Source organism: Erpetoichthys calabaricus, chromosome 1 (genome assembly GCF_900747795.2).
Source record: "Erpetoichthys calabaricus chromosome 1, fErpCal1.3, whole genome shotgun sequence".
In the NCBI taxonomy this organism is placed as follows: Eukaryota; Metazoa; Chordata; class Cladistia; order Polypteriformes; family Polypteridae; genus Erpetoichthys; species Erpetoichthys calabaricus.
Window position 1 is genome coordinate 143,619,656 of NC_041394.2, and position 25,605 is coordinate 143,645,260.

At 36.9% G+C, this 25,605-nt stretch overlaps 2 protein-coding genes across 3 annotated transcripts in view; one reads left to right on the forward strand and one right to left on the reverse strand.

Moving 5' to 3' along the window:
• Positions 1-4,511, forward strand: part of pyroxd1 (pyridine nucleotide-disulphide oxidoreductase domain 1) — a 61,961-nt gene extending 57,450 nt beyond the window's left edge. Inside the window, exons 10-12 of the mRNA XM_028806703.2 lie at positions 1,376-1,495; positions 1,588-1,725; positions 3,801-4,511. Coding sequence (XP_028662536.1) covers positions 1,376-1,495; positions 1,588-1,725; positions 3,801-4,049 — 507 coding nt within the window. The 3' untranslated portion in view covers positions 4,050-4,511. The remainder of the gene's footprint in view (positions 1-1,375; positions 1,496-1,587; positions 1,726-3,800) is intronic.
• Positions 4,512-6,080: 1,569 nt separating this feature from the next.
• The window catches only part of recql (RecQ helicase-like), a 73,932-nt gene continuing 54,407 nt past the window's right edge, over positions 6,081-25,605 (reverse strand). Inside the window, exons 13-16 of one of the 2 annotated variants that reach the window (XM_028806690.2) lie at positions 14,714-14,933; positions 13,460-13,589; positions 7,325-7,514; positions 6,913-7,055 (exon numbers count right to left, since the gene is read on the reverse strand). In XM_028806690.2, coding sequence (XP_028662523.1) covers positions 7,350-7,514; positions 13,460-13,589; positions 14,714-14,933 — 515 coding nt within the window. In that variant the 3' untranslated portion in view covers positions 6,913-7,055; positions 7,325-7,349. Of the gene's footprint in view, positions 7,056-7,324; positions 7,515-13,459; positions 13,590-14,713; positions 14,934-25,605 lie in introns of both variants that reach the window. The other variant, XM_028806682.2, reaches the window with a different exon arrangement.

The window sequence follows — 25,605 nt, forward strand, 5'->3', positions numbered from 1 at the left end:
AAAAGTAGAAAACAAAGTAAAACGTCATAAAGAGGTTAAAAAACAAGGGGGCCAAACACATGCACAGCAGGTTAGAGAATGAAAACAGTGGAATTCAAAAGACTCAAAAAAAAAAAAAAACATAGGGGCGAAACACATGCAGAGCAAGATACAGAATATGAAAGCAGAAAAAAAACGAAAGTGTCAAAACAAAGAAAGTAAACATCACATTAGCACAAACAATGAGAAATTATTACTCAGAGAAATAAAGAAAAGGCGAAAAGAGGTCGACTATATGGACACAGGTGATATGTCAGAAGTATGTAAATATTGTAAGGCTTTGAAGTTTAAGTCAGAGAATTTCAAAAACGGGGTTTACCTCACATGCATTTATTGGTTAACGTCTGATGATGTCGATCGCTTTGTCTGTGCTGAAATTCCAAACAGAGAAACCTATCCTGAATTATGGTACAAAGTCATTAAACACATGTCTCACTGACCTCATTTAAAAGATTCAGCATGTTGAGACTCGAAAGATTCCAAATATTGTTTTTACATAAGTTCTGAAATAAAAGTGAAACTAATGAAATAGCAACAATTCAAAGAAAAAAAAATCTTATATGAGTGTGTATCCGGAAAACCAAACATGGGGGTTGGTGAGCGATGCGAGCAGGGGGCGAAGCCCCCTAGTTTTCATAAAAAAAAAAAAAAATCCATTCTAGTTGTAAAAGCCAGTGTTCCTAAAATTAACCATGTCGGAACTTCTCTTCTTATTTAGTAATGCTGGTGTGTATTTGAGTGGATTGTTATTGTTCTTTGTTACACAGCGTAATAGTTCTTGAGCTGCTGTAAAAAAACAACATTTCCCTCTTGGGACAAATAGAATCCTATCTAGAGCTTGACCTGTGTGACAAATTTGTTATTCCATTAAGTGGTAGTTGGGAACAGAATTTAAACTTAAACTTAAGATAATTAGACAAGCTTTTTTTCCATTTTAAATATTGTTTTTTAGGGCCACACTAAATTTGTGTTTTAATATACATTTGTATTCACTTGGAGGAGTTCTACCGTTCTTTCTAGAATCAGAGATAAATAATAGCTCAGGGTGTCAGACGTGTTGACTGATTGAGGCCATTGCATACTCTGTCTTGTGATCCTCATTTTCCTGTGTAGCTCCTGGCTTTCCAAGTGAGGCAGAAGAGTGTAGAACATTAAATGATGTCCTCACACTCTCTTGCCTTTTGTGTGGTTTCCTATATGAATACATATTGTAGCAAATGTCACTAAAGGTAACAAGTTATGATCATTCTATTATCCTGTGGTTAAAAATTTCACTCATCTCTTCTTCATGGAGACCAAACTTTTTGATAAAACCTACCTCTTTTTTTGGACACAGCTGGAAGTAATTGGCAGTGGCATCAAAGTTGACGATCATATGCGCACTACGACTACAGACGTGTATGCAGCAGGTGATATCTGTACCACCTCGTGGCAACCAAGTCCACACTGGCAGCAGGTATTGAAATGATAAAGAAAACGTCATGTTTTGTACCATGACTGCATGTGGACATGTTTTAGGTTTAAGAGTGCTGTAATTTGTTTCTGCAGATGAGATTGTGGACCCAGGCCAGACAAATGGGATGGTATGCAGCTAAATGTATGACAGCAGACAGGCAAGGGGAATCCATTGATATGGACTTCTGCTTTGAACTTTTTGCTCATATCACCAAATTCTTCAATTATAAGGTAAGGGTAGAAGATGAACTGATCACCAAAAGGCATAAAGTTAAAGACGACACAAGATTAGTGTATTGTTTGTGTTTTGTACAATTGTACAGGGAAAAATGTAAGGAAGCTCAGGAAGGACAATCATCACAAATTAAGCATATTTGAATGTGACAAAAATATGCAAAAATTGAAATGATTAATACTTTAGTATTTTGCCCATCTTTACAAATGTGATAGGCACTATGCAAAAGTTTGGGCACCCCAAGATATCTGAGGTCTCAGATCTTAATTACCTCATTAGAGCTTTGGCTTGTTCAGTCACCTTTAGGAAACCCCCCCCCCAGGTGATGCAAATTGCATAGCTGTTTAAATTCCTGGACTCCTCAAACCCTGTCCCAACAATCAGCAGCCATGGGCTCCTCTAAGCAGCTGCTTAGCACACTGGAAAAATAAAACAATTGATGCTCACAAAGCAGAAGGCGGCTACAAGAAGAGAGCAAAGCATTTTCAGGTAGCTGTTTCATCAGTTTGTGATGTTATTAAGAAGTGGAAGTTAACAGGACCAGTGATAGTCTGGAAGAACAAGAAAACTTTCTGATAGAACTGCTCATTGGATTAGGAGAAAGGGAAATAATACCCCCATATGACTACAAAAGACCTTCAAGGAAGATTTTGCAGACACTGGAGTGGTGGTGTACTGTACTGCTGTGCAGCTATACATGAACAAATATGACATTCATGGTGGACTCAAGCAGAAGAAAACCTTTCCTGCGTCTTAGCTACAAACTTCAGCACTTTAGTTTGCAAATGAACAAGCCTGATGCATTTTGGAAACAAGTCCTGTGGACGATGAAGTCAAAATCGAAGTTTTTGGCCATAATGTGCCGAATTCTAGGAAAAGAACACCTCTCCAACCATTAAGCATGGGTGTGGATCGATCATGCTTTTTGGGCTTGTGTTACAGCCAGTGGCACAGGGAACATGTTATTGGTAGGGGGAACAATTCAAATAAATACCAGCAAATTCTGGAAGCATACATCACACCATCAATAAAAGTTGTAGTTAAAAAGAGGACAGGTCCTACAACAAGACAATGATACGAAACACACCTTAAAATCTACAATGGAATACCTCAAGAGGTGGAAGCTGCCGGTTTGCCATGGTCCACACAGTCCCCCCAACTTAAACATCATTGAAAATCTGTGGAGAGATCTCAAAAGAGCAGTGAATGCAAGATGGACCAAGAATCTTGCAGAATTAAAAGCCTTTTGCAAGGAAAAATGGGTGAAAATACCTTAAGTAATTACTGAAAGACTCTCAACTTGGATACAAAAAGCGTTTACAAGTTGTGATACTTGCCAAAGTGGGTGTTACTAAGTACTGACCATTTCAGGTGCCCAAACTTTTGCATGCCACTGTAAATAGATTTATATTGGACACTTAAGCAAGGCTGTTATTTGTGTGACTGTGATTCACAGAAGCCACCTGAATCTGGACTAGATGAAAGTTTTTCAGGTCTGTGAGAACAATTTTTTAAATTGGGCTAAATTGAACGAGTGTTTATTATACTTAAGATTCAGGAAGCATTAGTGATGGGAGTGCATATGTTCATACCATTCACAAAACAGGATTGCTATATACAAACATTCATTAACTTTAAAAATTCCAAATTTACTTTACGTGAAGAATCCATTTCCTTTTGCTGATAATTTTTATAGGGTTTTTAGGCCACTCAGCAAATTAAATGCTGGCAAGAAGTGGTAAAAGAAAACCTTCACTCTGCTCACATCCTTCCAAGTCTTTAGACCGTATGACACAGACTTTCATTAGCCAGCTTCCTTTAGCTGTAACCAAATAACTTCTTGTAATGGAGTGTTTCAGAACAGAGAATCTCTTTAAAAGATGTGTTGTCAAAACTCGTTCTGAGTGCTTTTGTGACATAAACCTGCATTGTGTGCTTCAGCAACCGCATTTTATGATACTGCAGGAAAGCAAACTTTCAGAAAGTTTGGATTGGATTCTTTAATTTATACTGTTAAGAGATTCTAAAGTACTAATTCAACTGCTACAGAAACTTTATTTCTTTTCAACAGGTGGTCCTTTTAGGCAAGTACAATGGTCAAGACTTGGGCACAGACCAGGAGCTGATGGTGCGATGCACTAGTGGACAGGAATATGTTAAAGTAGTCATGCAGCGGGGTAAAATGATGGGAGCAGTGCTTATTGGGGATACAGACCTAGAAGAGACCTTTGAAAACCTTATCTTAAATCAGATGGATTTATCTGCCTATGGGGAAGACCTTCTTAACCCTGGTATTGATATAGAAGACTACTTTGACTAAAGAGTTAAAAAAAAAAAATCTCTTCTTAAAAACAGGCAGATGAAATCCATAATACTGCATAAACCAGTTCTCACTAGACGTGGTGTTCTTCAAGACCCAGGTAAAGGTACTCTGTCATGCTTATGTGGTGGGAGTCTGACATGCAGTTACCTTGAAGCTCTTAAAGATTCAGAAGTTGGACTTGAGTTTATTAGCCAACTTTGGAATCACAGAACTGGAAGTGTACATTTATTATCACTTAAATAATCACTGCCTGTGAACATAAGCCAACTTAGATTTAAACATGTCAGCTTTATGACCTTAAGTATAAAGTAAAATTAAAAGGACAGGCTAAAGCAGACATATATAAAGAGTACTTACTGACTGATGTACAGGAGAGAAACTTCAGTATTTTTTTATGAAACAGATGGATTTTTCTGTGAATTGAGGATAAGAGATAATAAAATACTAATGAAAAATTAAAGCACTTTCACTTTTCTTTCTCTCATGCCTGGCATTGGCAGATTTGGTCAGCAGCAATGTTATAAGAATTTACCAGCTAGATTCAATCATAAACTTTAATTAACCTTTTTTATAATTTAGATTCAATCATAACCTCATATATTTGGAATTAAAAAAAATCCATGCTTTCAAAAGGCGACCCTACGAAGACCTAAATCAGAAGGCGGCATGGCTCTATTTAATTTTCAATTTTATTACTGGGTGGCAAACATACAAGCTATAAAAACCTGGACTTTGACACAAATAGATAAACACACACAAGCCTGGTCTGCAATAGAAATGAAATCCTGCAGTACCTCTTTATATTCCTTGCTTTGTGCACCAGTAAATACAAGGTATCGTCAATACACTAACAGCCCAATTGTCCTTCATTCATTCAGAATATGGAACCAATGTAGGGAGCACTTCAAGTTAGAGAATATGTTAACCACCTTTTTCCACCCTCTCAAACTTAATAGTTTTTAATGTTTGGAAAACATATGGGATTAAACCATTTACAGATTTGTGTCTTTGCATCCTATGAACAATTACACTCCAAAATGTAATCTCCCATCAATGCAATTTTTCTAATATCTCCAAATTAGAAACTATGCTAAATGAAATCTGACCAATTTTCCTCACCTACCACCTATTTCTATTCTACATGATATACTGATCAGTCTTAGGGACTCGCAACAGCATTTCTATAATATATAAAAACATTTTAAAGTCCCTTCCTTTCAAAGATTCCAGAGTACAGTGTGAAAAGGATCTCTTACTCAGTGGAAGGCAGCCATGCACAGAATTCACTCGAGCTCCATATGTGCAAAGCATTAAATCATTCAACTTAAAATCTTTTATCAAGCACATCTCTCTTGTTTAAAATTGTCCAAAATGTTTCCAGGGCAGGATCCAACATGTGAACGTTGCAATCGAGCTCCAGCCTCACTGGGCCACATGTTTTGGCTGTGTACCAAATTAACATCATTCGGGACAAAAATCTTTAAATGCTTTTCAGACAGCCTTGGTGTCACAATCCCTCCTAATCCACTAACAGCTGTGTTTGGTGTACTCCCAGATGGGCTTAAAGTGGAGAAGGACAAACAAACTGTAATTGCCTTTACTTCACTATTGGCACGCAGACTTGTCGTGCTCAACTGGAAGAATCCTAGCCCACCTCTGTTAAGTCAGTGAGTAATTTTTTGTTATATATTATCTGAAATTGGAAAAAATCAAATTCTCACTTAGAGGATCTGTGCAGAACTTTTTTAAAACCTGGCAGGACCTAATCAATAACATTTTAGAATAAGCATTTATACTGGGGGTTAAAGACTCCTTTCTCTCTTTACTATTCTCACCAGTTTTACTCTGGCTGTTGGCCTTCCTCTCTTTCTCATAGGTGGGGGTTGATTTGAATTTAGTTTTGTTAAGTTTGATTTGATTGTATGGAATGTTATATGCTTTTAACAAATTCAATAAAAGATAAAAAAAAAAAAATACCAGCAAAAGATAAAAATTGTTTTGTGGTAGAATCAGAAAAGTAGTGTAGTGTAAGAATACAAAAACATTTGTATTTTATTGAATTTTACAACTTGGGTACAGATCATTGAGCCACACTGAACAGTGCAGATCTACTTGGACAGCATTTGGTAATGTATTCCAGTCCAATGTGCCAAGCTGTACTGACTTTATATGCAGAAGCCAGAAGTGCTTGAGACTTTGTAGGGCTTGGACCTGTTGGGAGAAATGGTTGGACCTCTTCAGCTTTCAAAGCTCAGTGCCTTTGGCAGGGGCTATCCTGTAGCTTAGTCTCCTATTAATTGGCCACAATGCTCAGGAGCGGAGATTCTCTTAGGGAGTGCCCTGATTTGGGGGTTATGCACAGTGATCAATAAGTCACTTCCTTATGAAATATTTTCTCCGCATACTAACACGTGTCCAAAGGCTCCTTGCACCACGAGCTAAGGAAGGCCCACATCCGAGTCTAAAATTTTTTAGAAGACTCTTGTCACAGCGTACAGCGTGAGACTCCAAATCCTGGAGGTTTTCCCTTGAAATATAATTAATTCTCTGCAGCTGTTTGCAGTAGTAACTGCGTAAGTCACTCAGTTCCTCAACTGCTGCTGCAGACATTATGGAAGCTTCAGATGCAGTGCTGCTTAGGTTTTCTTTTGGAGGACACTTTCCCTGGTGGGAACTGTCCTTCATTTGGCAGGATATTTTCTTCTTTTTGGGAGTGCTTATCTTTTGTTTACCTTGAAGAGGTGAAATCTCGTTGTTGATTTGTACTTCAACCTCAATTGCCGCCTGTTCAGTGTCACTCTGTGTCATATACCCATTTGGCAGATTCTCCTGTTTGGCTATCCTTATAATGCTGATTTCTGGCAGCTTCTCTTCAGACAGGTTAACATCAGTAGGTGGCAGTTTAGGTTTTTTTGAAGACCGTTTCTTTTTCACAAAGGGTTTGTTGTTGCTGGCTCCTGAAGGAGATTCCTCCACTCCAGGTTTAGACGCCAAATCTTCTTCCTAAGGAAAGAGCACTAAAGAATTAGAAACTGTGATTTACAGCAACTTAGAGCATGCACCTTCATGCATTATTCCATCATGCACCACCGTGAGTTAGTTTACATGCAGTAGCATGAATGGTCCCATGCACAATACGCATACTCACAGGCAGCAGTGTTCAGCTTTTTTTTTTTTTTCTTTGTTGGGTGGGAAAAAAAAGTAAACAAGCAACTGCCTTTTGTGAAAAATAAATGTATATAGAGATAGTGGAAATACTTAATACACTGTACTTTTTTGGTTCTTCTGGATGCTCAGTCAAAGGACCTCTGTCTTGATCCTTTTGGCCTTGGCGTGGTCCTCATGTTGTGGTCTCTTTCGATCACCCCCCTCCTTCTTTACTCCTGAACTACTTTTACCTCCTCCTTGTTTGCTTGTGCACGGGGACAGGGACCTGGGCTTGCTTGCCTGAGGGGGCTGTGCCTGTGGATTATTGGTACAACCCAAAACTGTAAAAACTTGTTTTGAAAAAGGCACTAAGAAATGAGGGGGTTAAGTCTCAGTGTTAACAGTCAAAATCAAAGCACAAAATCAGCAAAATAATGTCTGCCTGAGGTAATGCAGCACACTACATCCAGTGCTGCTGTGTGGATTGGAATGCCCAGCTCTTCCACAGAAAAATCTGAAATTAATTACCTTGCAGAGGGAGAGGGAGCAAGCAGTGAGAAGCACAGGCAAAGTGGCAAAGAAAGCCTTACGCATGAAAATTCGTTTAACTTAAGTATTTTAGGACTGCACTAGCTCTTTCATTCTTTGTCTGCACTATTGCTTGCATACTCAAATACCATCAGAAACCATACTTGTACACCAAAAGACACGAGCGATTGTAATTAATACTGTGAGAGACAATCTGTTGTACTCCACCTCTGAATATCTCATTAACATTCAACATTTCTATAAATTAGAGGATCAAGCTTTCTTAAAATATATGCTGTTTCACATATAACATTTATGTTACAAGGGTAGTCATGAGAAGTTGATCAAAATGATACATTTTATTGGCTAATTAGAACTAAGATTACAGTATGCAAGCTTTTAAGGCAACTCAGGCCCCAATTACATCTTGCCTGAAGAAGGGGCCCGATTTGTCTTGAAAGCTTGCATACTGTAATCTTAGTTCTAGTTAGCCAATAAAAGGTGTCATTTTTATCGACTTCTCACTTCATCCATAATGGCTAACATGGTACAACACCCTAGACCTAAGGCTAGTCACGATGAATTAAGCAAAAGAAACAGAAAGCAGGCTCAGAATATTTTGCCTCTAGTAAGACAAGAAGTTCAAAACCTTTACATATAATGAAAATGCAACAGATTCAAAATGAAACTAACAATTTTTAGTTTTAGCTCAAATCTAGCCCTTTTGCTGTTCCAAGTGCAAAAAGAAATTTAGAATTAAAGTGTTGTATGAACTTAATGAGGCGGTTGTTGTCAGAAAACTCTTATCAGGGAGTGGGACAAGGAGACCATAATTTTATTTTTTAAGCAGCAAGGTAGAAAAATTAAGCTTTCTGGAAACAGAAAAGTAGCCAATTATTACATTGATGATTGGCAATTCAAAAATCATAGAACACATATTTTGAGGCGTTATTAGGTGGAGACAAATAATTTTTTTTGTTTTATGAATCCTTCCATTACTTTTCAGCTTTTTACTTATATATAAAAAGATCAGTTTCCTAACACATTTCCATACCACTGTTGTTACTATCATAGGACTAAAAAAAAAAAAAAAATCATATGTCAAAACAAAATGGCAGCTTCATTAAGAGTACAATAAGTTCAATTACAAATAACTCTTGTGACATGAATCGCACTGAACAGTGTTAAATGTGTTCATGAAAGATCTGGTACAGCTCTAAATTATGTAAATGAAATCACAATCAACAACAGTGCTACAGTCTACATTTTGAAATTGCACTTACAACTTTCATAATAAACACTTTCATGGAATATTATTTTATTGAATGTGCATTTTTTTCTCTTTTATGTTTTGGGCCTGTAGGTAGCAATAAAATTCAATCAGTATTCAGTGCCTCATTGTGGTATGCAATTGAATAAGCTTTGCACATAACCTTCTTATGAAATATTTTTTTATACAATGTGTACCATTATGTTATTCCTTGTTTTTCCTTTTTTATTATATGTTCAAATTTCTTGTAATTTGTTTTCACTATTATGCTGTCACCCATGGGATTAGGTTTTGCCAGCAAAAAGCTAATAAACTTTTATGAGAGATTTCTAGCAAAAATGGTGACACTCCTAGTTAAACACTATGTAGTCAGTTTATTGTATGAAAATAATATTTCAGAGTTACAAAATGTGTTACCAAATCTTGGCACTTGGAAAAGCCTGAACAACTGCTGGTTTCCTCAGCTCTGGACTTTTGAATTGTTGTCCACCATAGCCTTCCACCCTCCTCATTTCTGCACATCCTGACAGAATCTGGAGAACGTAATGGCTGGAGTACCAACAGCACTAACTGCTGCATTCATCTTCATCAACTTTTCATTTAGGATGCCCAGAAAAGCCTGGTGTGGAATGTATGCTAAATGATCATGCAATACAAGTTAAGTAAAAAATTATAATCTGTGCCGAGATTGTTTTTTTTTTTTCCTTTTCTTTATTGTTGTGATTATTTTGTCACTGTTAAGGTTTTAAGGAAGTACTGTGAACAGAATAGCCTTTCCATAGTGTGTGTCCCAACACTAAACCTGGTACAATTTGTGGAGTAAATGCTCTAATTGACATAACACCTTATAATGAAAACTGGAAAACTACAATTTCTTGTAGTATGAGCCAAATTATACTGAATTAACATACTTTCACTGTAACAAATTTTCAAATAACAATTGAGAGGCCCTGAGAGAAGTCTAATTTTCAATATAAAACACCAGAGAAAAATTTTAAACTGACTGCCAGTCTACTTGAGTAAAGTGGAGAATATCTGTATGAATTAAAAATACATCAGTAATTGTGCAAAGGCAAATTAGTTAACAAAAATACGTAAGGAACAGAAATCGAGAGATGTAGCAAGCCATGAAGAACAGAGGCTGAAATAATGTTATACAGGAGAAGTAGAAATATGCTCATGCACTTTGTAGTCTAAGATAGAAGTACCAGCTTTGCTATGAAGTAAATTTACAACCAGCAATTACAAACAGAACTATAAAATGTGCACTCTATATTTACTACTGCTACATAATATTGCAACATTATAGTGCTATTGTGAATTTTCAGTTTCCTGTTTACGTATTTCACCAAAAAAAACAAACACAACAAAGAAAAAAAAAACAAATAAAAAACCTGATTTTTGTGCAGTTCAAGTGAAGTCCAGAAAAAAAGGAAGGAGTGACTGAAATAGGAAAAGGAGGGGAAAAAGTGAGCAGAAGAAATGCAATGACAGTAATAAACTAATTCTTTCACAATAATACATAATAATATATGTACTATGAAGCCAAAACACAGACACACGTAGGATATGGTTAGTTATATGTATTGTTTGAAGTGTATTTTTTGCTGGTATTATTTCACCAGCAGTTTGCCATGCTTTTACTAAAAATGACAAGAATGCAGTATTACAAATGAGAGGAGATGTGTAATACTGAACAACTTCAGAAATGGAATGCCCTATATTAAGGATGCAAAAGTAAGTGTGCTGCCACTTCATAGCTCTAATTTGATTCATGTCTCGGGTCCAGCTATAGTGTGTCCACCCCGTGTTTTGCATGGGATTTCTGGAATAAGGTAGTTTCTTCAAATAGCTTAAAGTCTGAATAACATCTCAAAATCTGAATGGCGTGACTGTGCTACACTAATTCAGAACTCCTTCCTGATGCATCATAGAGGCTACCCAGATAGGCCATAGCTCCATGCAAACTTGCACTTGAAAAGAACGTGTTCAGAAAATGTATGAATTGGTTCCTTTTGACATTATGATTGTCTCTACGTCAAGAGTAGACCATAGCTGAAAAGGCCTGGTTGAGTCAAGTTCAAATGCTTTATTTAACATCATTACATCAAATAAGGAAAAATGAATTTAGTATATACTATACATGCTGATCCACATCTACCTTTAGCAAACTCAACAGTTTTGTATGTTTACCAGTGGATATTTACCACGACATTTTGGGTTTCCACAGAATTCTACAGATCCTTAAGAGGATCCAATAAGTTAAATCTGACCCTGCCTATATGAGCCAAAAGCAGTTTTTTATGTGTAGACCAACATGGCCAGAGACTGAGGACTTAAAAATTAAGCACCCGCTTATTAAATGTAAAAAGGTGTTACTGTATGTAGCTGGTTGTGTGTGTGTGGGCTGTGTTTAATAAACCTTCACAAGTGCCCCTGGCTGTATTATATCACAAAAAAAGGATAACTGGATGAACAGGTGCCCTGTGATGGAGGTAGAGGAAATGAGGCACAGAAAGGCCAAAGACGACATGTTTGGAGGTGGTTGTGGATAACATGAGAAGAATGGGTCTCACCCTAAAGGACATGAAGGGCTGTGGAGATTGGAGGAAATAGATTTGAGGGGTAAACCATGAAAATGGCCATTAAATGATGATGGGTGCTGCTGCTTCAAGCCACTCCTTCCAAAAGATATAAGTAAAATATATACAAATTAACAAAATTGGGACAATGCAAAAGTCAATACTACTGCTTCACAACTCGGGTTTAAAACCTTGCTGGATCACTGCAGAGTTTGTGTTCTCCTAGGTGTACTGCAAGTATGAATAAAGGAGGGTGTAGGCGTGTATGATAACATCCACAATGCTATAAACAAAGTTTAAAAACAAAAGGGAAGGGTGACACAACATGCATCCAGTTCTTCCTTGCTATGTTGTATCTCACCATGAATTTCAAATATAGCAGACAGCTAAACAAAACACAACAACAAGGACTATTACAATGTTTAGTACAAAATTCGTATAAATGAAGAGAACATACATCAGAGTCAGAATCATTTTTGAGGACCCTCCAATTCATTGGCTGTACTACATTTGTGTGCCTCTGTAAAATGTAGGTCGTGCCACTAGAGGTTAGGAGCACGTGCTGATACAGCACATTGCCGCACCCACCACATGACGAGCCATCTCAGTATTCCAGATTGGGACCCGAGTGTAGTCATGCAATGGGTGACACCTCAGCACCACACTAGTTCAGATGGAATGGAACCAGTGTGAGGTTTTTTTTATGGTGGCCGGAGTACAATTAGTGTTGGTTTAAATAGTAAAAGTGTAAAAACAAGCTCATTTTTCCTCTGTATGAATGGCTGTTCCAATGTGATAAGATTATTAGATTTAGTTACGGGAGGAGTTTTTTTTTAAATGTATCCTTTTTTCCATTGCTTTTTTGTATGGGATGTATCCACATATTTCCTTTAGACTTTCAAGGGCAACCTCCTGTGACCTTATATGTTATTTATTTAAAATCTGAATAGTCGCTTGCTTTGACACACACAAGCAAAAGAAGCTCAGGAAATGTGGAGATATAGGCAGAGTATGCTACTGGGAATAATCTCATGTGACAGACATGAAAGTGACTGAGCAATTCGTTTAGGAAATGCTCGGCTTAAAAAGTAACTGTCCCTCGTTGAAATTTTGTTAAGTACTGTTTACCATATTGCTACCCCAACAAAGTGGAATTAACACATGCTGGGAGTTTGTGGGGCATATTGTGGTGGTAACTGACTTGGATCAGAAGTTATAGTGTAAATAGATCCTTACATTAAGCTAAACATGTTATATTTCCTTGAAGTTTTGTTCCTCTGAATATTACTTTGCACTCTAACCATAAACACTGCCGGCTTTTTTCATTTCCTTTTTGACTTGAAACACTCTGAATGTTTGATGCTGGTTTTAGAGAAAACTAAACAAACTCAAAGGGTTGCATGGCCCCCACTGGTTTGTCAAGCTCCTCATATTCTTAAACAATTTAAGAGTAACAGTGACACGCCTTAGACATTTGAATACCAAAGAGGCAATGCACCATGGACCTGCAGTGATCCTTTCTTACACTATTATATATTGCACCTTTCCAAAGTGAATATTATCCTATGTTGTTATACCTGGTATAGCCCGACTGTTCACACTTTTACTTTAACCCTGCACAATGACATGCTAATGGTCAGACACTGAGGCAGTGGTGGGGTCTGAGTTAAGAGTTAGCAGTTTATCCTACCAGGATACATTTCCTGTTTTAAGTATGCATTATGTGACTACTGCTTTCTCAAAATTTTAAAGTAACACCTATTTATAAACAGTTTCAGGATCTTAAAAGACATGTAGCTTCTTAAAGGATTGTTGAGCCTCAAGAGTTCTACACCGCAAAATCTTTTACATAATAAAAGACTGGCAATAAAAGCACTCACTGAATTACTGGGTTTGCAGCGGGTTCTCATTTTCATGATGACTGTGTGCTTTTCATTTTTCAGTAAGTCAGCCTTGGGTCCCAGTTTAATGTAGGAAATGGTTGCATATGGAGTAAAGCTGAAGTCTTCTCTGCTCAGACAAAAAAAAAAGACAAGTAGAATTTTTATCATATCAGTTAAGTGCTCACTAAATTAGTATCTTAGAGTAAATGGACTAAAATAAAAAAAAAATCATGTAGTAATTTAAACCAATCAGAGAAAACAGAGAGGCTGGGCATGGACTCACCTTGCCCTTGTATATTCTAATGTTACTTGTAACAGAGAAGTAACCAAAAAGCAGAAAACAAAACAAGAAAACCCCTGCCAGTCCAATAAAATCTTTTTTTTTTTCTTTCAGAAGAGGGCTCCCACTTTAACATTCCCTTATTTTCACTATACTGCTCACCGTTCCTCACTTGTGGATGACCCATTTTCTGCTTCATTCCAACCCCATGCATATGACACTCGCACCAGGCAGCCATTTGTACTCCTGTCAGATTTAAACCTGGTGTCTTAGGGCAACCTGAACATGGAGCCTTCTGGCAACCCCCTACCTTGTCTCCATCTTATAAGCCTTCTAGTTGATCAGTGGGAGGTATTTGGCAGAGCAACACATTTAAATTTAGAGTAGAATACATTAAAGTTTATTACAAAATATTCTGTGGTCCTGAATAATGTCACAATAAAGTATGCCTTCTGCCCAGGACATATACAACACTTGCTGCCTTAGAGAGGCAAACAGCAGTAGTAAAAATCACTACCATCCTGCACAATCACTTTGCGGTCTTCTCCATTCTGGCAAATGGTAAAGGACCACAAGCACTCACATTACTAGCTCCAATGGTAGGGTTTTCCATCAGGTCATGAGGTTACTCAACTGATCAACTGACAATCAGTATATATTATCTAATATTGCATATAATGTATGATGTTGTATTCACTGTCTATAGTACTGTGTAACTAGCTGCCATGTCATGCAAATCAGAATTTCATTTTATGAAAACATGACAGTCTTAAGACTTGAACAAGCAGGTAATCTGGTGAATATAATGAAGGTGTTTCTTTTCAATCAATCACCAAATGGAATTCTGTTCTCTCACAAATCAAAGTAAAATATCAAGTACGGTATTTAAATAACAGACTAAATCCACTTCTTCTTGGCATCTTTCAATATCAGAAAGAGAAGTGCCACAGACACTCTCTTGAATTATATACCTCAAGTACTGGTGCACAAGCAGGTAAGCAATGACTGCTTCCATCTCCAGCCGGGACAGTTTGGGTGGAGCCACACACGAGACACGGTTTTTGGCAGCACCTTTTCCCAGCCATGAGTCGATTAGCTTCAGGGGAGTCAGTTTTTCATCAATTTGCTGTGTATGTTGAAGTATCTTAACCAAATTCCTTCCATGGTCTGCTACATCCACCGCCTCACAGGCTGCACAAAGGAAGTAAGAATTACAAGATATAGCAGAGTAAAATTTAAGAATTTTATAGTTCTAAAACTAAGATAAGCACAGTTCCCATAAACAGGTTGGCATCATACTGTTTTAAGGCTTGCTGCCTCTGCTCTTCTGGCTCAGTATCTGCTGGCAATGAGTACCAAAATGTCTGCACTGTTCCAACCAGTAACCATTCTGAAGGACCACTACTACTCATTTTCAGGGATCAAAATATGGTCCATATAAATTTTGGCTCAAAATAAATAAGATGGCAAAGGAGATAATAAAATAAAAATACTGTCTATTGTCTACCAAAAAATACTAACAAAAACTACTACTATTGAAAATATTTTGAGCAGCATAATATCATTTTCACCCTACCCACATATTGTTCATGCAGATGAAGGACTGTGAAAGCACCGCTGGGTGACATAGCAGCACTGGTATAGGTTCATGCACAACTGACATTTACTGTAAACACTGTATATTGTCTTATCTTGATAGTCAGAACCAGCTCAGGTTGGATGGTTGGTAGACAAAGTCAGAGAGGCGAGATTGCGTTGGTTTGGACATGTGCAGAGGAGAGATGCTGGGTATATTGGGAAAAGGATGTTAAGGATGGAGCTGCCAGGTAAGAGGTAAACAAGAAGGCCTAAGAGAAGGTTTATAGATGTGGTGAGAGAGGACATGAAGGTGGGGGGTGTGACAGAGCAAGATTGAGAAATAAGGTAGATATGGAAAAACATAATCCACTGCAGCAACCCCTAATGGGGTTGTGTAATGATACACAAAAGAAATGATAAGCTGCTTCAGGATATAAAAGACCAAGAGATAATAAAGTTTACATAATAACTTTGCTGAAACCTTTAAAGAAATTCTACCTAGAACTGATGAAAATACAGGAGAATATGAGTAAGTCTGAGAATAAAGTTAGTATCCTTGGTGCTCAGCTTGAAGAAGTTAAGCAAACGTTTATAACTGGTATTGAAGAAGTTGAACAAATGACATCTACTGCAATGCAAAGTGCTCAGTGATAAACTAGCTGTGCTGGAAGATAGATAGAGAAGGAACAACATCAGAATCGAAAGTCTCCTTGAAAACCATCAAAAGTCCAAACCCAGTGAAATTCATAGCTGAATTATTCTCTAAAATAATTGGAGAGGACTTTAAATCGGACACTGAGATCTCAGTAGCTTACCACATACGTGGATTGAATACCTTAAAACCGAAAATCCTGTGTCATATACGTGTGCTTAGGGGGTAGCCAATGGGTCCAAATGGGGATGAAAGTACAAGAGATAGGGGATTGGAAACAAGCACTAATTCTTTTTTCCCTCTTTCAAAAGAGCAACAGAAGAATAACCATTATTTTCTACTTCTGTCTCCCTTTCGATGACATCACTTCCGGCTCCAACAGATGACATCACTTCCACCCACAACCCCCTGGGGACATCACTTCTGGCTCCAACCAATGACGTCACTTCTGGCTTCAATAGATGATGTCACTGCTATTTCCTCTGATAACGTCATTTCCCTTTCCTCTAATTTCTCCCTTCTTGCCGTTTCAAGATAAAAACTCCATCCGGTCTATATTTTAGTTGTCTATTGTAATCCCTACAAAGAAACCATTATCAGTAATTTTTAACTACTCAGCACTCCAGACATTATACGGGGAGGCTTCCCCAAATCTTTATACTTGTTTTCTCTGCTCATTTCTTGACACCTGATTGTCTGTTTTGACAAACTACGAGTTAAAGAAAATTTGATGTTGATTCTCAGACAGAAAGAGGAGACTGATCTTGACATCATTTAAAAGATGATCATGAGTCATATCGTGTCTTGGTAAGGCAAAGAAGATTCTGGTTGTAACCTGGTCTATTTTTAATGCGACATTTGCTGTACGTTCTATTTCCTTTTTGGCCAGCTTTTTTTCTTTTAAATCATAGTAATGAAATTTCTTCTTTTAAATATATGTACATTTTGGTAACCTCTAAGTAACTAGTTATTTACAGCGTTATCAGACTTTCTTTTATTTTTGGCCAAGGGGACTGTTTAACACATACCTTAAATTTATTGTATCTGTACTGTACTATCATATGTTCTCTTCATTTCCAAGGGGACTACTTAACATCATTCCCTAGATGTATTGAATCTGGACTGTATCATCATAAGATATCTCAATTTTAATCTTTACCACACTGTTACTGGGTGTTTTTGTTTCATTTTGGACATGCTCTATCTCTTGGCATGTCAGAGGACTCGGACTTTGCGAAGTGTGGTGTAGCCTCACTTAGGGTGGAAAAACTTAATTAACTTCTTATTTATCCTTTTTATTTTTTTTTAACTGTGTAGACTTTACCAGAATGCCTCAAATCCCACTGCCTTAACACTGTTTATAAAGGTACTGTACTTTAACCGCGATAAACGAGGGTCGACTTTATAATCAGTTCCAGACTCTACTGCGATAAATGAATTTCCGCGAAGTAGGATTCTTTATTTATAAATCGAATATTTTTGCAGTTAGAGCATAGTTATCCTGTTTACGACCTTCTAAATACGTTTTTTTAACATTATTATAACATTATTACAGCCCTCTAGACATGAAATAACACCCTTGTAGAGACAGGGACTTTTAAACACTGCAAACATTTGTCTCTTTTTCAAAAGTTTAATCTGTGCTCCATGACAAGACAGAGATGACAGTTCCGTCTCACAATTAAAAGAATGCAAACATATCTTCCTCTTCAAAGGAGTGCGCGTCAGGAGCAGATAATGTCAGAGAAAAAGAGAGACAGAGAGAAAAGCAAACAATCAACAAACAATAGATGCTGTTTGGCTTTTAAGTATGCAAAGCACATCCCCTCCCCCATACCCCCACCCCCACCCAACAAAGCAGCCGTAAGGAATGAAGGTAGTCTTTCAGCATTTTTTAGAGGAGCAACCGTATCCTCTAGGCCAGTGTGCAAACAGCCCCTCTGCTCACACCCTTTCTGTCAGGAGCAGAGAATGTCAGATAATGTCAGAGAGAGAGAGAGAAAAGCAAACAATCAAAAATCAATAGGTGCTATTCGGGCTTTTAAGTATGCGAAGCATTGAGCGGGAAGCATATCATATATCATTGAGGAGTTTTATTTAATACATAATACGTGCTCTGATTGGGTAGCTTCTCAGCCATCCGCCAGTAGCGTCCCTTGTATGAAATCAACTGGGCAAACCAACTGAGGAAGCATGTACCATAAATTAAAAGACCCACTGTCCGCAGAAATCCGCGAACTAGCGAAAAATCCGTGATATATATTTAGATATGCTTACATATAAAATCCGCGATAGAGTGAAGCCGCGAAAGTTGAAGCGCAATATAGCGAGGGATCACTGTAACTTATTTCCACCTTCCCTTGTATATCTATAACCTCAGGCAATAACAGTTGAACCTCGGGTCATGACTGTAATTTGTTCCAAAACTCTGGTCGCAACCCGATTTGGCAGTGACCCGAAGTAATTTCCCCCATAGGATTGTATGTAAATACAATTAATCCGTTCCGGACCATATGAGCTGTATGTAAATATATATATTTTTTAAGATTTTTAAGCACAAAAATAGTTAGCTATACCATAGAGTGCACAGTGGAATAGTAAACTAAATGTTTACTTCTTCTGTAATGTTTGCTTCTTCTGCTTGGGCTCTCATGCTCTCTCTCTCGCTTGCTCTCTCGTGCTCTCATTCTCGCTCTCTCTCTCTATTGCTTGCTTGCTGCACAGGGAATGCACAAGGAGAGACTGAACACGTGCGGAAATCATCTGCGCGTACGAACCGGAAGGGAAACTGGCTTGTTCGTCATCCGAGTGTGTGGTTGTAAACAGATGCAAAAGTTTGGCAAACATTTTGGTCGTAACCCGATTTGTACGTGGTCCGAGACGTTTGTGACCCGAGGTTCCACTGTATATAGAGTAAAAGACAAGCAGGAGTTAAGCTACAAGTTTAAATAATGTGTTATTTATAATATTCATAAAATAATAATAATAAGCAAACTACATGTGAATACTGGCATCCATACAACTTGATAAATGCTAGATGTGTAGTTTCAGGTGACACACAGACTTGTAGTTACTTAAATGTCTCTAGTTAAGTCATCATTTCTACTCAGTTTTCTTCAAGATAGGCTGCATGCCTATCTCAATATGGCTGGTGTATTGTGCTTCTCAGTGTGCTGTTGCTATGGTGTGTGAGAGAGAGGGAGGGAAGGTAAAGCAAACAAATGTATAGATTCTCTGTTCAAATCCTTACATCTATAGGTTGCCTTCATACAGAATGGCCTCTGATTCAAAACTAATCCCAAACAACTTTAGACCATCAGAATTTTGGTACAACTCATCCCCCAGTCTCATTGATTATGGATTTGTGGACAGCTTTTAAGTTCTCAGTCCAAACACAGTCACTCTTGCCAAGCTGATCTGATGCTCCAGTTGGCCTTCCTGTGGGGGGTGAGAGTATGTTCTGCAGAGAATCACTTGCCAAACTAGTTTGAGGTACTCCCCCAAACCCTTCCATAAAATTCACATCTTGAGTCAGTCCTAAAGACTCAGGGGGGCAGGTTATTTATTCAGAAATCAAAGCATTGCTGTTCTCATCAATGGAATCCTGAAACAATAACACTACACTTGCTTTGTCTGACTCACAAATAAAGATATACAAAATATTTATCAACTTACATATAAAATTTCATTCCACAGCAAGTGCAAACAATACTTAACAACAATATGAAATCATGGCTAAAGCTATTGTATGAAACAACATATTACTTTTACTTAAGTTTACAAAATGTCCTCAGAAGGTTCAAAAGCAGTGTCTCTCTGACCAAACAGTGGTCTTTGTGAGCTGGAATGTTAAAGGTCTCAATCATGATCTAAAGAGGAAAAAAATATTTTCTCACCTAACAGGTCTAAATGCCAAGATAGTATTTTTACAGAAGACTCACTTAATTAATAAAGTAAGGTCCAGTTTCACTTACAAAGAGATTGCATTTTGCCAAATCTTTCACTTTAGCTACACACTGAAAACTAGAGGTGACAGAATCTTAATACACAAAACAGGCAAATCAGACATAATATTTGATCCTGAAGGGCGATACGTCATGGTGATGGGTAATGTATTTCAACCTAAAGTAATTTTGATAAATATTTACGCACCTAATGTGGATAACAGAGATTTCATCCAAAATGCATTTGCATCTATTCCTAATGTGAACACTCATAAAACTAAAATGGCCGGAAACTTTAATTGCATTTTAAATCCTAACATGGATAGGTCTTCGTCTACAGTGCTGATAACACTGCAAAAATAATCACACAGTTTGTAATGGATCATAAATTATCAGACCCATAGAGATTTTTAAATCCAAACTTCACAGCATATTCTTTCCTCTCACCAGTAAATCACAGTTACTCAAGAACAGATTATTTCTTTATTGATAATTAATTGCCCACTATCAAATGTTTCGCCCCTATGTCCATGGAGCTTAAAATCACTGTGCCCTATATACTCATATCGTAGCTGTCTTCTTAACCCCTGTCATTAACTGACGAGGAATACTCTGGGAAACGCTGAGGGCTTTTTAAGAGAACAGTTTATTTCATATCTTTCCCACAAAAATAAATTCAAAACCAAGAAAGAGTCAGAGCTAATCAACGAAATTACCAAACTAGATCAAAAAATATGCCAGGTTCTCCAAATGAGGTACAATATAGTAAAAGACAGGTTTTGCAATCAGAATTTAATCTCCTGACAACAAAAGAAATGGAACTCAACTTCATATTGCGACATCAATACTATGAACACAGAGAGAAGGCAAATAAGATCTTAGCTCACCAAATCAACAAGCAAGTTTGCAACACAATAACAGAAATTACCAACACAGATGGAGATAAAATCATTGACCATAACAAAATAACCCACACATTTAGAGAATACTATAAGTCCTTATATTCTACCCAGTTTAAAGATGATAAGACACAACCTGAGTTTTTTGAAGCATTACAAATACCACAGCTAGAAACTCTTAGTGCAGAAGAACTGGATAAAGCTCCAACAGTCTCAGAATTACTATATGCTATAAACTCACTCCAGTGTGGGAAAACAGGAGGCATGATGCCTACCCAGTGGAATTTTACAAAAACAAAACAAAAAAAAAAACAACTTTCAAATAAGTTAGCTCCACTGCTATTAGCAACACTTATAAAAGCTAGAGATAACAAAATTTTACCTCAAAACTTTTGCCAAGCATTAATTATCATATTTTCAAGCAAAAATAAGTACTTATTACAATGTGCATTATACAGACCAATTTCACTTCTGAGTAATGATGTTAACATACTCTCCAAAGTTCTATCTATAAGGATTAAGAGAGTGCTTTCCTCCGTAATAAACAAAACTAAACCAGATTTATTAAAGACAGAAACTTAGCTTCTACTCTTCGACATTTGTTTAATGTAATATGCTCAACCATAAAATCTAACACACCAGACATCTTACTATCTTTGGATGCAGAAAAAGCATCTGACGTGGCTGAATGGGACTACCTATTCACCACATTGCACAAATTTGCATATGTGCATGGATCAAACTACTCAATAGCTAGTCCAGAAGCTTCTGTTTGTATTAACATTATTTCAAACTACTTTAAACTAGAACGTGATATGGGACAAGGATGCCCCCATCACCATTGCTCTTTGCAGTCGCCATTGGCCATTCCCTTTTGAAATGTATCAAGAGATAAAGGGAATTACCAGAGAAGGACTTAAACAGAAAATATCACTATATGCAGATGATATGGTACTGTATATATCAGACCCACAAAACCGCCACACCAGCAGTCCTCAATTCTCTAGGAGAATTTCAGAAGATATCCGGACTCAGATAATTTGAATAAAAGTGTGCCTTTTCCAGTGAATTCTGTGGCACACAATATTAGACACATTCCCATTTATTTTAGCAGATCACTTCAAATACCTAGGGGTAAACATTTACATAAATGTAGATATTTTTTAACAAAATTTTGTTGTCTGCATGGAAAAAAAAATGAAACAAGATGTGAACAGATTGTCTACCCTTAATCTCACATTAGCAGGGAGAATCAGTACTATAAAGATGAATATCATTCCCAAGCTTCTATTTCTGGCCATCTCCATATTCATTAACAAATTGTTCTTTAAGAAATTAGATTTAATTATAACCCGATTTATTTGGATTTTGAAACATCTGTGTATCCAAAGGGCAATTCTACAAAGACCTAAAGCAGAAGGTGGCATGGCACTACCAAACTTTCAATTTGATTACTGGGCGGTAAATATACAAGCGATAGAGATCTGGACACAAATTAATGAATATACACAAGCTTGGTCTGTAGTAGGAATACAATCTTGCTGTACTTCTTTATGTGCCCTGCTTTGTGCCCCAGTAAATACAAATTATCGTCAATATACTGATAATCTAATTGCCCATCACTCACTCAGAATATGGAATGCATGAGTCACTTTAAGACACAGAAGCTATTATCTATTGCATCATTACATGATAAATACCTTTTCTTACCATCTCAAACCTACACAGTATTTAATGTTTGGAAAATGTCCAGGATTAAAACACTTAGATGTTTGTATAGATAATGTCTTTGCATCTTATGAACAATTAAACTTCAAATTTAACTTCCCATCAACACAATTTTTCCAAATTCAAATCAGAAACTTCACTAAAAAGAACCTGCATCATTTTCCTCACCTCCCACCCATTTCCATTCCAGAGGCAATACTAATCAGTCTTGAAGACTCTCAATAATATATAAAAACATCTTAAAGTCTCATCCTTTCAAAGATCCCAGGGTACGATGGAAAAAGAATCTTTTACTTAACGTCTCAGAAAAGGAGTTGAAGGCAGCCATGCACAGAATACATTCCAGCTCCATATGCACAAAGCATTCAATCATCCAACTTAAAATATTTTATCAACCACATTTATCTTGTTTAAATTGTCCAAAATGTACCCAGGTCAAGATTCAACATGTGAACGTTGCAATTTAGCTCCAGCCTTGCTGGGCCACATGTTTTGGGTGTGCAACAAATTAGCATCATTTTGGACTAAAATCTCTGAATGCCTATCAGATAGCCTTGAAGTCACAATCACTCCTAACACATTAACAGCTGTGTTCGGTGGACTCCTGGATGGGCGTTAAGTGCAAATTGATTGTAATTGCTTATACCACACTACTAGCTTGTAGACTTCTTGCTCAACTGGAAGAATCCCAGCCCACCTGTTATAAGTAACTGATGTTCTGTACTATCTAAAATTGGAAAAAAAAATTGAATTCTCAATTAGAGGATCTGTTAAAAACTTTTTTAAAAAACATGTCAAGATCTAACGTATATTTTCGAATCTAATCCGCACCCTTCTTAAATTTTCAGAGGTCTAAAACAAAACAAAAACAAAAAAATAAAAAAATTTTAAAAATTGGATACAGATTCGAATCGCTTGCAGATTAGATTCATAGTCGAGAGCTGTACGTGCTGCAAGAACAATATATTTACGCTATTACACCTCTTGGGATAGGTGTTTCAGCTGAAAGGAAAGGAATTGAAAATAAAAGAGAAAAAACATCAATCTCTATTATTTAATCAGACTCGCCGTCATCACTCATAACTGAATTGTTGTCCGTGCTCACTATCATCTTTATCTTCACCATCATTCTCCTTTGGATCTGTCCAAAGCATTGTGTATGCAACACTCCTTGAAAGATCTGACGATAATGCTCTCCAGGGTGGATTCCCATGCAATAGATACTCACCACACTACTTCTGAAGAAACTGCGCATTTGATTTTTCAGACTGGCAAGGGGCGGTTGATGGAAAGGTGTGGTGCAGATTAGAACCGCAAACTAAATTTTTTTCATTTAAGAAATCAGCAAAAACTGAATGAGGATTAGATTAGAAAATATACGGTAATTAATCAAATCTTAGAATAAGCATTTATATCAGGGAAAAAGACATTCTCCACTCTCTGTTGTTAAGATTTGCTCATGTTGTAGTCTCTCCTCTTTTTCTCTCGGGCAGGGACTGATTTATGGTTTGTTAAGTTTGACATGATTGTATGTGTAACAACCGATCTTAAAAAGTGAATGTTTAATGTTAAATGCATATAGTGTTGGATTACTTTCTATAGAATGTCAGATTTTCATAGTTACTAAGAATATGGTATAGCCTTTACTCCCTGTAAGTTAACATGAGATAGAACTTTCTTAGCTATATCTGTAGAACAGTGTTAATTAAGCCAGTGACGAAATAGTTCTACTGCTAGCATGGACTGTTAGATAGGTTTATAAAAGAAATAGGAGATGGCATACAGTTTTCTGACTGTTTCACTTGCTTAATGTTCCTAAACTATGACTGCATGAACAAACTTAGACAAATGAAACAAGACACATAAGCCTTAAACAGATTTTTTCTTTTCCTTTAATATAATTTTTTTTCTATTTTTGTGTGAACTGGTTTGCTTTGAAATGTTACGAAAACCTTTAAAACGAAGATATTTGGTCTGTGGAATTATTTGAATATGTGTCACACTGTTTCTTGAATCATCCTATGAAGTAAACTGAAAGCTGTAGAACTTTATCCAAAATTACCAAACACAACTACAGTATGGAATTGTTTTCTTCAAATAATATCAATAAAATTAAATAATAAAGTAGTGCAGACCATGGTTGAAGAAAAGCTAAAAAAGAATTGGGATCATTTGATTTGAATAAGCAACTTAGTGTGATATTAAAATACAAAATGCATTTTAGTAAGGTGGATCAATTGACAATACAACCAGTCCTCAATTACTTGTCTTCATCAGATTCTTTGATGATACAAATTGGAGCTTTGAAAACATGCACCAGGCCTGACAAGCCACTGTAGTAACACATGTGGAGGAAGATATTGATAAAGCATTATTGTAGATGCTAGATTAAAGAGGAACAGTTCATAAGAGTGTGGTATCCACCTTTAAGCATGTGATGAATGCAGTTCAGTATATGAAGGAGCTCCAAAGATGAATACCAGTGCCAGACTCATTTTAAATGTCTTAAAACATGGACTTAAAATGTCATTCTAGGAAAACAAATTCTACTGTAAAAGGAAAATGCATTTCCAGTGTGGAGCATCAAAGAGTTCTCTAGAGAAGCAAAGAAAACCACTCACTATGGGCTATTTTGGCACCCCTACAAAATATGTAATGCACAAAAAACCTTCAAAAAACCTTCAAAAAAACCTTGATCTGATAGAAGCTGACTTTGATCCTGGTAACCTCTGGACAAAGGTAGTTACTGCCGCCAATACTTCACTTTTGCAGAAGGTGGCCCTACTGACTCTCATCAAGTTTGTTAAGAGACTGTATTTTGTATAATAAACAATTAAAAGAACATATACACCAGCACACTCAACAGTGTATACTCATCAGTTCCAGAGTCTGGCCGGGACTCTTTTTTGCTGACTTTAAAGTCTGACTGATTATTGTCTAGACTTTGTGTAAATATATAAATGTGTTTATTAATGTTCATAAATATGCTTTATAACTTTATGCACCTATTTCGGCAGTTTGTTTTATTCTGATATACTTTAAAGTTTAATGATAGTGTGCTG